A 13,802-nucleotide genomic window follows, 5' to 3' on the forward strand; every position below is an offset into this window, starting at 1 on the left:
ATTCCGCTGGTTCTTGGAGTATATGCGGGCTATTTTAGCCCTAGTTTCTTAGTGGAACCGCATTCCAACGCGCCAAGCCTGAACTGGTGGCCTGAGTCATAGCTTAATTGGCCCTGACATTTTGTGGCAGCAAAGGCTGCCCAGTTGAGGAACAACGATGGCAGCGGGGATGACGGTCACCAGGTCTAGGATTTCTCGTATTCCAAATTTGAGAGGTAGTTGCTGACACGCACTCTGGTGGCCCGCGGAGACTGGGATCGCTGTCGAAGTTATAGGCGATGGAGTGCCCTCGGCGAGCTGCGAGAGAACCTGGCTGCTCTGCCATCAATATCCCTATCCATGCAGAATTCAAAGAGGAGTCCAGAGGCCTGAGGAGGTTTTGGGTTGGGATACCGGGGACCATTGACCCTCACCCACCCCAAGGAAACAAGCAGGAAGCAAAGAAAACCTTTTTTGGCTCCGAATTCCTGAAACGGGGTCTAGAACAGCTTAGCTGGGCGGATACCCGCCGTGGTGGTTGCCACCTTGGTGCTCCTTAATTGACGATCCCGTGATTTAAACTTCCCGGTTCCATAAAACAAAACAGGACGTCTTCCTTTGCTTTTATTCCCTTGCAAAGCTTCTTCGTTCCGCGCCGCCGTTGTCGTCTCCAACAGCCATCGGGATAGCGAATTGATGCTCAGGAGTATCGAAGTGAGCCCAAGTGTTCGTTGCAGAATGTCAGTACTGGCAAGCCCCAAACGTCGAACGGGAATGAAAAAGAAGCTCTAAAGACTTCATCAGCAGAAAGACGAAGACACAACAGAAGTAAGGTTAAATTGAGGAGACAGCAGTCGGTCATCTTGCTGTCTTGTCTGGCTGCTCCTTAGCCGGCCTCCTTTGGCCCTTCACCGTCGGTTTCGCCTGCGCCATCATTCCTACTTATTCCATATCCTTTCGAAGGCAGTCACTGCCCGCAAATACAGATCCGAGCCGTGACCATGCCTGGAAGACTTATCCCCAATTTCGTGTGGGCGTCGGCCGGCCTCTCACCACCCGCTTTCTCCTCCCTACTTCATGAGCACAACGATCGAGATACCATTGGGTCCGCCCTTTCGTCCTATTCCCGAAGTAGCACAACCTCCCTAAACAACCATTCTAGACCACAATCCCCCGTGCCAGACGCTTCTGAGCGACGCCTTTCTTTCTCAATGGATCATTTGATCCATCCTAACCGCAACCGAGAACATAAGGACAACCGAGAACATAAGGAGAAGCGGCGTAGCTTAATCCATTTGCGCCCCTTAGATAAATCATCAGGTAGCCACCTGCCCGCTACCAGCTTGGATATCACCATCGAATCCCCGCCATTGGTTCTATATGGTCCCCCCAGTCGCTCTACCGGCGCATTGATGTCAGGCCGTATCCTGCTCTCGGTATCGGATGGAACAGGCCAAGTCACGCTCAAAGCATTACGAATGTGCTTGACCCGCAAAGTCTCTACGAAAAAACCCATATCGAGGGATTGCCCGGCTTGCAAAGCTCAAATCGATGAACTAACCAGCTGGGAATTCCTGAGAGAGCCTGCCCACCTTAAAAGCGGAATTCATGATTATCCGTTTAGCTACTTGTTTGCTGGCAACTTGCAACCAACTGTCCAAGGATCTCTGGGCTCGGTGGCTTATAACCTGTCCGCGTTAGCCGTGACTGCAACGGGACAGGAGCTCCGTCTCAACAAGCCCATCAAAATCAAACGAGCAATTATGCCTGGACCCGACAGATCTTCGATGCGCATTTTCCCCCCCACCAACCTTATAGGGCAGGCTATAATACCATCAGTAATTTACCCAATTGGAAACTTTCCCATCCAGTTCACCCTTCGTGGCGTTGTGGAAAAAAAGGATGAGGGCCACATTAGATGGCGCTTAAGGAAGACAATGTGGCGGATCGAAGAGCATCAGTGCATCATATCCCATGGTTGTCCCAAACACTCCCACAAAGTGGCCGAGGGCAAAGGCATTTTGCACCAAACGACACGTATAATCGGCCACGGTGAAGAGCGATCCGGGTGGAAGAGTGATTTTGAGACTACTGGCGGGGAGATACACATGGAGTTCGAAGCCAACATAAGACCAGGGGCAGACCCGCTGTGTAACGTCTCCCCAACCTCCGATGGAGGTTTGGAGGTCAAACATGATATTGTCATAGAACAAATCGTCTCAGAAGAATTTTGCCCAGATAGCCACTCTAGGCTGCCCGCACCAACGGGGGCTGCGCGAGTTCTGCGTATGGTGTTCTCGCTTCATGTCACGGAACGCGGTGGCCTGGGAATCAGTTGGGATGAGGAGATGCCACCGGTGTATGATGATGTGCCTGCCAGCCCCCCCGGGTATGTCATGCCAGACAGAGTCGCCTGTTCCGTGGAAGATTACACAGGCTCACCTCTTCCGTTACCGGATTATGAGGAGCTAGAGCAATTGAATGTTTTTGACGACTCCGTCTACTATCGAGGGAATCCTGGTAACGCCTCCTCCCAGCAAGCCTCGCAACGGGAACGGGTACAACGTCTTACGGCAGAAGATCTGGAAACAGACCAGCAAGCGATGAGCGAGCCTAGCCAAGACGAGTCAGTCCCTGATATTGCTGAGGGCCTGCTTCGATAACAACGATAATTCTGTCTTCACGTTCCGTTGTTTCTTCTGAGTTGTTCCTTTTGCCCTTCCCCTTACTTATTCCACCCACCCTTTGCAACCATTAGCCCCTTCCCTCGAGCGACCTATGTGTTTACCATCACCTGTGAATAAAGGTATTCCCGTTCATAAATATATTCAGAACCCACGAGAAAACGAGTCAACGATTTCAGAGCTAGTTTTATTCAACTGCTACTCCATGATATGTTCTACCTTTGCCCCTAATTCCCCTGCCTTCTTATTGTTTTTCTTGATATGTTTCACTTTCCATTTTGCCCTGAAAACAAAGCTTAGATCAGCATCGGCGTTCGGGTCGATATTGGGGATACGGGGACCCTTACGTCGTCTTATTAATTATGACTACATGACTCGAGGAATAAGACTTGAGAAACTTATTTCTTTCTCTACAGATATCGAATTAATATTTATTTCACGTAACGTTTTATTTTTATTTTTGTTTTTATTTTCATTCGAATAGTGTTACCTGTTCCTTTCTTACCTCCCCTTCGTCATGCTTCGTCCCACCCTCCTCTCTGCCACCTCTTCCCCTTTTTATTTACCTTCGCTTGATGTATACGCCAGGAATAGCATAACTCGTTTTCTTTTACTATATCCATCTGGAGTGCATGGTCTTCCCATCGATACTTATGACATTTCACCTTCCTGCCTTGTTCTGAATTTTTCCCCTCTTTTTTCTCTTTATCTATGATCCATTATGTCAAGAACTCGCCCCTTAAAGAATGGGAATGGTCGAAAGCATGAGTTGGAAGCAGGAAAACGAAGCAACTATTTGGGCTCGGAAACCATGTTTGCAGTTGATTTCCTCCCTCGAAGGATGAAAGTAGGACAGAAATCAAGTAACCATGTTTTATTGACACAAAGGAAAAAAAGTGTGAAAAAAACCGAAAATGAGAACCCAAAATAAAAATAATAAAAAAAACCCCGTGACTTTGTTTTCTATTTTACTATGTCTTTATTTCTTCTTTTTTCTTTTCATTGGCTGTCCGTTTTTCTATCCAATTGAAGTGGTAGTGCAGACTGAAATCCTCTCTTTTCTATCTATAGTTGTGAAATAGTTAATCAATAGAGGGTTAAATAGTTAAATGATAATAATAACTCTCATAATCTCATATAGTTCCTCGAACAACCGTATCGTAGAAATCAATGAAGCAAAAGTCTAAAAGAAGTAATAATGTATCTTGCCCAAGACATGATGCTCTGAATCAAACCTTCACAGATGGCATGGTCCTCTGGGCCAGTGGTTGATGCACGAACTCTTTGTTAGTTTGGGTTAATTCTATTTTTTCCTTTTAAAATACGCACTTCTCTGGGATTGCCAAATTGCCATGCACACGGCGCAGTCTACTCATAAAAATAGCGAAGAGATGCACCCATATTGCAAGTGGAACTGAAGTGGAGTGAAATCTTTGATTAGTGGTGTGCTACAATTCCAATCGACTGTTGCCAATCCATGTATATCAACAGACTTCGCTACGTGCTGATAATGAGGCAAATAATGATATTGACACACATATGGCGACTCACATAAGGGCCACCGGGAAAAGTGGCTTATATTCTTTGTCTGGTTTTATAGCATCAATGTACTGTTACAATTATATTCCTCAAATTAGGAAAACGATTATTGAATGAATTACGTTTTCATACGGAGATCACGATCCGTCGATTCCAACGAGTCTCCGGAGATATCAGTTTTTCCGCATTTTGAGCTCGACTTCCCTTCTCCTTTTTCTTCACTTTCCTCCAGAACTACAGGCACAAGAGACAATCTGTACCTGCGCCCATGCATAATTTCCCATATCGTGTGATATTATTGTTCTAAAATCAGAAGTGCCATGCAGAAATTCAGCTTTCCACTTCCGATGGATGGTTTTTCGCTCCCATAGAGCGCAATAATAGGAGAACAACAGAAGGTACTTATAGCTCCCGCTGAGCAGGAATGATATAACGTCGATTAAAAAAAATAAAATAAAAAAATAAAAAACGTATCCTACGCGACCTCGCTATTCGTTCCGAAAGGGGCCCCTCAGATAATCCCATATCCTTTATATAGAACAGCCCAGCAGATTGGGGTCAGAACTCCGAAAATAGCAGGCACCAAGGAAAGCTCCAGTACTGCCCAAACCCATAGTGTGCCGACAGAAGGCGTCTTCTTCATAACAGCGTAATAGGACGCCTCGTTCGTCATAGCTATTAACCGTCCACCGAAAAATAAGGCCATGGGAAAGAATACCATGGATTTTACTGAAGGGGGAAAGAGATAGCTGAGGACCCTTCCGAACAAAGTGTTGCTCCCGCCCGTAGATTCCTGTCGTTTTTTCGTATTCTTGTCCTCTCCATCCCGCTGCCTGTATCCTTTGCTTCTGAAATCGAATCTGTCAAAAGAGATAATGTGGCCATGGGCAAGATGAATGACGAAAGTGAGGACAGGGAACGATATAAAGGCCGTGTTCTGGATGAGTTTTCGGAGGGGGATGTCTTGGGCATATTGGTGTGCAGCGAGAAATGACAATGTAAGGTGGAGAACGGAGAGAGGCAGAGAGAGGAGTATCGTGTCAGGGAGCGGGGGTATTGGTTCATCAACATCGGCCTCGTCCGTAGAAGGGTTGCTGGGTACACTATTCGTGGGTGACTTGGAAGGATTGGTTCGTATTATGTTTCCTTCAGGCGAGATAGTGACGAATTCTGTATCTGGCTGTGGTTCGAGGCTACTTTTTGGCCTGGATCGCGCTAGCTCCGCTTCTCTTTCAGCTGCAAGTTCGTAAAGAGTTTTTGTCTTTGGTTTTTCGGAAGGGCTATTTGCCGGAGGGCGGCCAAGGGGGATTGATGCAGGGTCAAAATCATCGTTGCCTGCTGCGAATGCAGCCTGTGCTGCTCGACGTTCTTTCCGGTTTCGAGGAGGCATATGATGTTGTTATATTGTTGCCAGAGCAAACCGCGGGCTCAAAGTAAGCTAACGGGGGGGCATTCGTCGGTTCAAATGAGCGAGGAGGGCCCGGCACAAGATTGATGCCGGGGTTGCGATATTTTAAGGTTGTAAACTTTAATTAAGCTTATCTAAATCAAGTAAGGCGCCGCGAGCCCTCTTCGAACAATGGCAGAGTGTTGATCATCTTTGCACATGCATATTATTGGTTAATTAACCTTCATTAACCCAAATGCCCATCAAGATATTCAATTGGCTGCTGCTTCAGGTGACCTCGAAGTCGAAGAATGGCTGAGCGAAACCCTTCTAATATTAAGTTACGTCGTCGAGCAGGCGGCTCACCCCATCAATAGCATTCAGGCCTCTCATCGGCGTTATGAACTAGATGTTTTCAGATGGGGGTATACTAAGAATTCCTTGAAATAGACCAAAACATTTTCAGTGGTGCACTTACGGCAAGGCAAGCCCATGCATATCCCCAAAGCAGAGCGCGTCGTGCAGCAGGTACGAGGGAACGCTTCAACGAATATGGAGGCGGGGCGTCTCATCTTCTATGAGATGTGGGAAAAGAAAGAAAAAGCGCCTCATAATCTTTTTGAAATCGTATATTACTTTGGATTATGGCACCCGATCAGCCTGACGCCAGAGATTTAAGATGGCTGTCCCTATAATCGTCTCCTCGATATGCGTGCCAGTCGCATCCGGGCAAATATAAAAGGATGTGCTATTCGTGGTTACTTCTGGGCTTCGTTACAAGTGGCTATAAATGGCTCTCATGTCCTCTCCTTGGCCTAACTGGTAATTGGAGGATCAAAAACAATGTCGATATTGTATAGTCTCACTCGTTTTTTTGCTCAAGGCAGGTAGGTAGATCCTATATTAATACATGATAAGTTATCTACAGACAACCGATATTCTAACTCGAAAGTGCAGCTTTATGAACTATTGAGGTTGTGCTGTGACATCATCCAGCCATCGAAAACGGTGCCCATTTTTCTAAATCTAGATCGCATTTGAGATTTTTTTTTTTTTTTTTTTTTGGGCCCGTCACGCATTGACATGCCAACCAACGGAGAATTGTATAGTAGACCGCTGAGTGATGGAGCCGTGAATACGGATAATTTGGGAAACGCATGCTACGCAAAGAGGAATTCAACCCATACCATTGCCCAACCTCAGCAGAATGGCGGGGTGCAAGCATTTGGCGAAGGAGGCGGAGCTTGGGAAGTTGTCCTGCTCCCAATCACTACCAACCCGATAAAGAGGGACGATGAGGATCTCGAGGTCCATTGGGATGGCCAGGATGACCCAGCGAATCCACGAAACTTCCCTCTGATCCTGCGATGGTCTATGGTTATTATCATATCACTCTGCTCCTTGTGCACGTAAGCGCCAACCCCCTGATGAGAAACATTACCACAAGGTTCTCGGTCTCTATGAGTCTAACGAAGCACAGAATTTGCACATCTGCATTATACACGATGACGTATGAACAGATCACGGTGGAATTCAACTGCTCCAGGCTCACTGCCACTCTGGGCTTGTCGCTCTTTATCTTGGGTCTTGGGGTTGGGCCCCTGTTCCTCGCGCCATTGTCCGAAGTAAGTCCCCGTTTTGTTGATCACCTAATAATGTATATACAACAGGTGAACAATCTAACAACGCCAATCAATTGAGTTGCAGTTCTACGGCCGCCGCCCATTGTACCTAGTAGCTATGGCACTCTTCGTTCTATGGCTTATCCCGTGCGCTACCGCGCAAAACATTCAAACAATGCTTGTCGCACGCTTCTTCGGTGGATTCTCGAGCAGCGCATTCATGACCGTGGCTGGAGGGTCGATTAGCGACCTTTTCTCGCATGATGAGTTGCAGCGGCCCATGATGGTTTATACGGCGACTCCATTCCTAGGCCCCATAATTGGACCGGTGGTTGGCGCGTTCATTAACCAATACACCTCCTGGTAAGTGAATAATAAATAATAACTCCCTCTCATGTCAGCTGTTTAAAACACGAGGATTTCGAGCTAATTGGGCCATGGCTATCATTAATTAATTAATCGCCACGCGAAGGCGATGGTCCTTCTATTTTGCCATAATCTGGAGCAGCGTCCTGCTGATCTTCATGGTCCTTTTCATGTCGGAAACGTACCATCCGGTTCTCTTGCGGCATAAAGCACAGAGGCTGCGAAGGGAGACCGGCCGTGCTTATTATGCCTGGATCGAGAAGACCGATAAATCAATCGCGACGGAGGTGATGTGGTCATTCTCGCGCCCGTTGCAGTTGCTATTACTCGAACCGATGGTGACGTGTCTGTGTGTTTATACATCCATAGCCCTCGGGATCCTCTACCTCTTCCTAGACGCCTTCTATGCCATATTCACCAACAACTATGGTTTTGAGCTCTATCAAGTCGGCCTATCGTTTCTCGGTTTGCTTTTCGGGACAGTAACTTCCGCTGCGACACATCCATTCTGGAACTGGAATTATCGACGGCTTGTGCGGAAGAGGGAGGCGAGTGGAGGAGAGCCAGGGGCCGGCGAACCGGAATACAGGTTACCCCCTGCAATTGCATCTTCGATTTTGCTTCCGCTGGGCATGTTCTGGTTTGGCTGGACGACGCACGGATCCATCCACTGGATCGTCCCGATTATCGGCAGCGGCTTCTTTAGTGCAGGGTATGTATGTCAACCAACATCCCGAATGACCGGCATTTTTTTTCTTTCGTTTTTTCTTTTCTTTTCTTTTTTTTTTTTTTTTGGACACTCGCAAAATGACATAACTACATGATCTAGTGTCGTCCTCGCATTCAACGGTGTCCTAACCTTCCTTGTACATGCGTATCCAGTGTATTCGGCAAGCGCCATGGGTGCGAATTTGATCCTCAGGAGCATCTTCGCCGCCGCATTCCCCATATTTGGCATGCAGTGTAAGCCATCATGCGATCATGCGCGTGTTTAATATGATATGACCCCCTTTTCAAGTTCTCTTATATGACCACCCAACTATCTCCGCGAGAGAAAAAAAGGGGCTAACTTTCGCACGCCGAATATATATATTAGTGTACGAAAAGCTCGGAGATCAATGGGCAACGTCGCTTCTTGGGTTTGTGACTGTTGCAATGATGCCTTTTCCGTGAGTGATGGCTGGGAAATCTAATCTAACCCCCCTTCCCTTTTTTTTTCCATGTTGCATCCCCCTAATATCTCAGTAGCTACCTGTTCTATAGATACGGGGCACGACTCCGGGCAAAGAGCCGTTGGGCAGCAAGAGGCCATTTTAAACGATGAACTGATTGGCTATGATATTGTTATATGTGGGCGGCTGGCTGGAGCTTGTTCCTTGGGGGGGGGAGGTTTTTTGTTCGATTAACTATTCATTGTAATAACACTGCGCTTACTTACTTTAACCCCTACCCCAGTTTTCAAGCACCGCATTCACCTTTTTCTTCAGGAATGAAAAAAAAAATTGGGTTAAGCAAAATTCGTAACATGGAGTCCGTTTTCTTGCTGAATGAATGAATGAATGACATCCGCCGTTTCCACGTTTCGACAGGAGTCTTGTGGGAAGTTGATTAGAGATTAGAGCGATCCCTAACTCACCGCTGGCTTTCCATAATAACTCCATGGGAAATATCCACTTCCCATATAACAAACCGAGTGAGGTGAGGCCGCTTCAATCTCAATCTTTCCTCTTGTCCTTGTCCCTTATTGTCAAACGTGACTGGCTGGAGCTGGAGGGCTGGTCTGGTCAAGGTTTAGGAAGGTCTGAGGGGTGATGTTACTTGGTAGTAGATGGCGCTTGTTAGGATATGATGAGGGGCTTAGTGAGAGGGTTATGAGGGATGTATATGTGAGAGCTGTGGCTTTCGGTTAAAAAAAAAAAAACATTTGAAATCGGCCGTCTATTATCGATTGCAGACATGAGACACAGAGAAGCAACAGTGGTGACCAGGCGATGAAAGCGGATCGTATGATGTGTATGTTTATGTTCAAATGGATAAGCAGAAATGTATGTAGATATGTATATTAGTAATTCAAAATGCAGATAGATCTAATCTCGAATCATTTCTATTCTGACCCAAGTCTCTAACAAACTCGCTTTTCTTTTTTATTTTATTTTAACCTTTCCTTTTTTTTTTCCCCTTCCTTCCTTTCTTTTTTGTTTTAAACCCATGAGCATATAGGAAAAGAGTGGAGTGTGGAACGCCTATTATTGGCAGTTGGGCGGAAGAAGAGAGCGTTCAGTGAGAGGAACCATCTACCAAACAACAGGCAGCTCCGTTATGCCCACATCAGCGTCTGGAGGAGAATACTTGACCTCGGAGAGCGGGATGCCAAGCTTCAAGTTAGGCAGTCGTCGGAATAGTGTTGCTGTTTTTGTTGGGTTTAAGACGTTAGTGGACCAGTGATGAACTGTAGGAATAATTGCACCTTGTCTGCTTAAGGAAGGACGACTTACAGAAAACAACCTCAAGTTCGGTGCGGGCCAATCCCTCAGCGACGCAAACATGCTCGCCATATCCGTAGCCAAGCGCTACCTCAGAGCCACGCGTGCGGTGCATGTCGAAGACGTCTGGGTTGGGGAAGATGTCTTCATCTCGGTTGCCGGACTGGGTGGCGGCAATTATACCTTCGCCTGCTTTGATGAGCTGTGAGGGAGAAAACATAACCGAGTTAGCATTTGGGTACAAAGCACCTCGGTTTCGGAAGCTGGATGCAAAAAGGGTATACGGAACAGAAACGTACATGGCCGCCAAGCATGATATCCTCTTTAGCAACGCGCCTCGTGGCCATTGCTGATGCTGTGTGGTAGCGGCAGAGCTCTTCGACGAATTTGGGTGCGAGCGATGGGTTGGCTTTGAGATCCGCGAGTTGTTTGGGATGTTGGAGAAGGGTGACGATGCCCTGGAGTTCATTCATTAGGAACATAGTCATTTTGGACATAACTACATGTACCGTAGTGCTCAGCTGCGAGAACATACAAGCGAAATCATGTTCACCAAGGTGGCGTTTCCGGCAACAAGCATCAAAAAGGCGATTTGGATGACATCGAGTCTGTCGATGTGGCCCGGTTTAAGCTGTCATTATGGGGTTTGTTAGTCGATACATTTTGCTTATGCATATATACACACAATCCACTGGGAAATAGGAAAATATCAGAATTACCTGCTCCACAACAAGTTTGCTAATCATATCGTTTCCTGGCTTTTCAAGTCGCTTATCAGCCAAGTTGCCGATGTAGTCCAGGAGTTCCCTATTGTCATTCGGAATTCTATCAGCATGCATGACCTAACCGGATACCCGGGGAAAAAAGGAAAAAAATCAAAGCAGCTCACTTATTGGCATTAGACGCAGCTGCTGCGGTGGAACTTCCATTACTACGGACGGCGTTACACTCAGTGAGGTATGCCAGATCTTCCTTTGGCACACCCAGGATCCCGTATATGATCTAATTCGTGCGATGTAAATAAAGCAGTTAGGTCGGTTTCAAAAAAAAAAAAGAAAAAAAAGAAAAAAGAAAAACTTCGCCCTGGAAATCCAGCTTCCAGAAACAGAGACAGAAACTAACATAGGATGGCAGCGGTAGAGCAAACTTCTCGACCAAGTCAACGCGCTTCTCACAGCCCTGCTTTATCATTTCATCGAGAAGGGCGTCTGCAGTGGCTTGGATATGCGGGCGCATTGTCTCAGAAGATTCCCTTGTGAAAAGGGAGGCAACCATGTTCCTGCATAGAGGGTATGTGCGGTGAGCTTGATGTAACAGTTCAACCTTCCAAGCCAAGAAAAGAAGGATAATTTTTCATACCTTTGACGCCCGTGGTCTGGAGGGTCCATGTCAACGAAAGTCGGGCGGTTTTTGGCAGCCTCCTTGCCGCCGGGATTCATTTCGGGAAAGCCAGCGCGTGTCCGTTCCTGCAGAAGATTAGAATAGAATAGTTGGATGCCGGCCTTTTACTAGACATTCTTTCGCACTCTCAGGATCAGGATCAGGTTCAGATTCATACCTTGGACAGACGCGGATCCGTGAGAACACTGCAGATATCCTTGTGTTTGACAACCAGCCATGGCTGACTGTTGTCCCAGAGAGTAACTCTGGACACGGGATTTGTGGCTCTGAGTTTCGCATATTCCAGCGGCGGGACAGCTCCGGACGGGCGAGAGAAGGGGAATTTTGGAGGCGCTAAACGGTCAACCGTTTACACATCTCTGACGTTAGCACCTCCACATACGGTGTATAGCGATGGAAGTGGATGGAAGTGTCTGGCCACTTACCGGCCTCGGTGGACATGTTGCAGCGCTGGTTTCGGGCGACAATGGCTAGTCGAGCGGGAATAGCTGCTTTAGACCTAGCAGACAGACAGACACACATGTTGGTTAGTAGAGCTGTAACCGAAGATGATAAAACAGCTGGAAGACTAGACTAGACAGGTGTTCCAGTCAGTACCTGCAAGATACACACAGCCCTCTGGACGATGCGTTCTCCATTGAACGCGACCAAGCGATCCGGGCAAACCGGGACTCCATCATGGCGGGCTATGTGTACAAATCAAAACTCTTTCCGATTGAGATGCTCAAGGGAGCGCAGAGTCCCGCAGCAAAGAAGATCGATCCGAGAACTGGGGGGAAAATAGGGAAAGCTCTGTTGTTGCGGGTTGCGGGTTGCGGAGGAGCAGCGGAAGTGGCCTGATCGTGATCGTGATACTGATCCATGGCTCGCAGTGGCCCAGAGGTATTTATACGGCAAGAAAGATATCCAGGATAGGAAAATAATAGTAACCAAGTGAATCAGTAAAACACGCCCCCGGGAAACGTCAAACGGCATGGACAGGGAAGACTTTGCAATTGATCCACTTCCATTGGCTCCGTTGGTCAGGCAGGTGGAACCACGATCACACCACCTGGACAGCCCGGGGACCAGCCCCGGGACCAGGCCCCCCGACGTCCATGCTGATGACGCTGATGAATTGTGATGGATCTGATGATGGCGAGGATGATAGGGATGATAGGGATGATAGGGAGGAGGATTCCCGCTCCCTCGCTCGGGGAATGCCGGAGGAGTGCTCCATCGCGGGGGGAAATAACGAAAGATATAACGGCCTAGCACAGCTGAGACCCGGAATAAGCAGAGACTGAGCGTGTTTGTGGACTCGGTGGAGCAGGCTATGAGCAGGCTACGAGCAGGCTATTCCGCATATTTATCAAATCAAGCACGCACAATCGCGCGAGGGGCCTCGGGAAGGGCGGCACGGCGGATCGACGAATCGGATGGCGGCAGTGACACACCGGCGTCATCTGGCGCGTGCGCAGCCAACGGGGAAGGAAGCAGCGGTTGGAACTGCCGGCGTCCAGACCGTCCAGGGCGTGCCGACGCGCCAATTCGCCAATTCGCCAATTCGCCCGGCAAGGGAGTACCCGGTGGCCGTCGAATGAGCTGCGGAGGGTGACAGCGTGTGGGAAATTGGTGGGGGGGATTGGGGGGAATTGGGGGAACACAAAACTCAACGGGTGGAATCGGGGAGCCAGCCATTGGCCAGTGTTGCGTCACTGGGCGGCCGTTATTAGAAGGAAGGGGTTTGGCCTGAGATGGATGAGACGACGGCAGCAGCAGCAGCATTGCAACAGAACAGGGGAAGGGAAGGGAAGGGAAAGGGCGCGTCCCCCGTCGAGCGTTTCCAATACCATGAGCAACCAGTATTCATTCATTCCACTATCCATTGCCCTCCGCGGAGCAAATGGTGATCCTGCCCTGTCAGGTTGTTTGTTGTCCAGTGTCCAGCTCCTCTGGGCCGAGACAGACAGACAGGGCATCCGTCGGGCGCATCCATCAGCATGCTCTGGGCGCATTGTGTGTCTGCTTACGCCCTGGACTGCGGTGCCCGTGAAAAACCTTTTGCAGGTCACCCGCTGCCCGACGAACGCCACGTTGTTTCCCGATGCCGCCACATTTCGCTGCCACAAGCAAGGGGCTTGCTCTTCTTTCTGCATAGTTGTTATTATATTACCATCGCTGTTGCGTTCGTTCGTGAATCGGCTAGGGTGTTAGTTCGACCCCGGGGTTTCATCAACGATGGAAAGAGAAAGAGAACAAGCACAGTACCGTGGGATGCCATTGGCAGGTGGGCTGCATAACACTAGATCACAAAGGCCGTCGCTGAGATGAAGGCTGGTGGCAAGCAGCATCTCTTGGC

At 48.2% G+C, this 13,802-nt stretch overlaps 5 protein-coding genes across 5 annotated transcripts; 2 read left to right on the top strand and 3 right to left on the bottom strand.

The window, feature by feature from the left end:
• Positions 1 to 980: 980 nt before the first annotated feature.
• Positions 981 to 2,642, top strand: HCBG_01649 (arrestin; the record flags this gene model as incomplete). Its single annotated transcript, XM_045428698.1, has 1 exon — positions 981 to 2,642. One exon carries the CDS (start codon positions 981 to 983, stop codon positions 2,640 to 2,642), a length of 1,662 nt encoding a protein of 553 aa, XP_045290484.1.
• A 2,071-nt stretch (positions 2,643 to 4,713) lies between these two features.
• HCBG_01650 (uncharacterized protein) lies at positions 4,714 to 5,592 on the bottom strand (the record flags this gene model as incomplete). The annotated part of the gene is made up of 1 exon (XM_045428699.1): positions 4,714 to 5,592. The coding sequence occupies one exon, from the start codon at positions 5,590 to 5,592 to the stop codon at positions 4,714 to 4,716; it is 879 nt and encodes a 292-aa protein (XP_045290485.1).
• Positions 5,593 to 6,432: 840 nt separating this feature from the next.
• Positions 6,433 to 8,901, top strand: HCBG_01651 (polyamine transporter 1; the record flags this gene model as incomplete). The annotated part of the gene is made up of 8 exons (XM_045428700.1): positions 6,433 to 6,476; positions 6,699 to 6,998; positions 7,070 to 7,214; positions 7,297 to 7,574; positions 7,684 to 8,289; positions 8,407 to 8,540; positions 8,674 to 8,746; positions 8,841 to 8,901. 8 exons carry the CDS (start codon positions 6,433 to 6,435, stop codon positions 8,899 to 8,901), a joined length of 1,641 nt encoding a protein of 546 aa, XP_045290486.1.
• Positions 8,902 to 9,630: 729 nt separating this feature from the next.
• Positions 9,631 to 11,983, bottom strand: HCBG_01652 (cytochrome P450; the record flags this gene model as incomplete). Its single annotated transcript, XM_045428701.1, has 9 exons — positions 9,631 to 9,984; positions 10,073 to 10,262; positions 10,360 to 10,518; positions 10,780 to 10,885; positions 10,950 to 11,062; positions 11,183 to 11,339; positions 11,420 to 11,526; positions 11,619 to 11,794; positions 11,887 to 11,983. The coding sequence occupies 9 exons, from the start codon at positions 11,981 to 11,983 to the stop codon at positions 9,872 to 9,874; spliced, it is 1,218 nt and encodes a 405-aa protein (XP_045290487.1).
• Positions 11,984 to 12,483: 500 nt separating this feature from the next.
• Positions 12,484 to 13,599, bottom strand: HCBG_01653 (uncharacterized protein; the record flags this gene model as incomplete). Its single annotated transcript, XM_045428702.1, has 3 exons — positions 12,484 to 12,711; positions 12,830 to 13,158; positions 13,416 to 13,599. 3 exons carry the CDS (start codon positions 13,597 to 13,599, stop codon positions 12,484 to 12,486), a joined length of 741 nt encoding a protein of 246 aa, XP_045290488.1.
• Positions 13,600 to 13,802: the final 203 nt, after the last annotated feature.

The sequence above is a fragment of the Histoplasma capsulatum genome, assembly GCF_000150115.1.
Source record: "Histoplasma capsulatum G186AR genomic scaffold supercont2.2, whole genome shotgun sequence".
Taxonomy (NCBI): Eukaryota; Fungi; Ascomycota; class Eurotiomycetes; order Onygenales; family Ajellomycetaceae; genus Histoplasma; species Histoplasma capsulatum.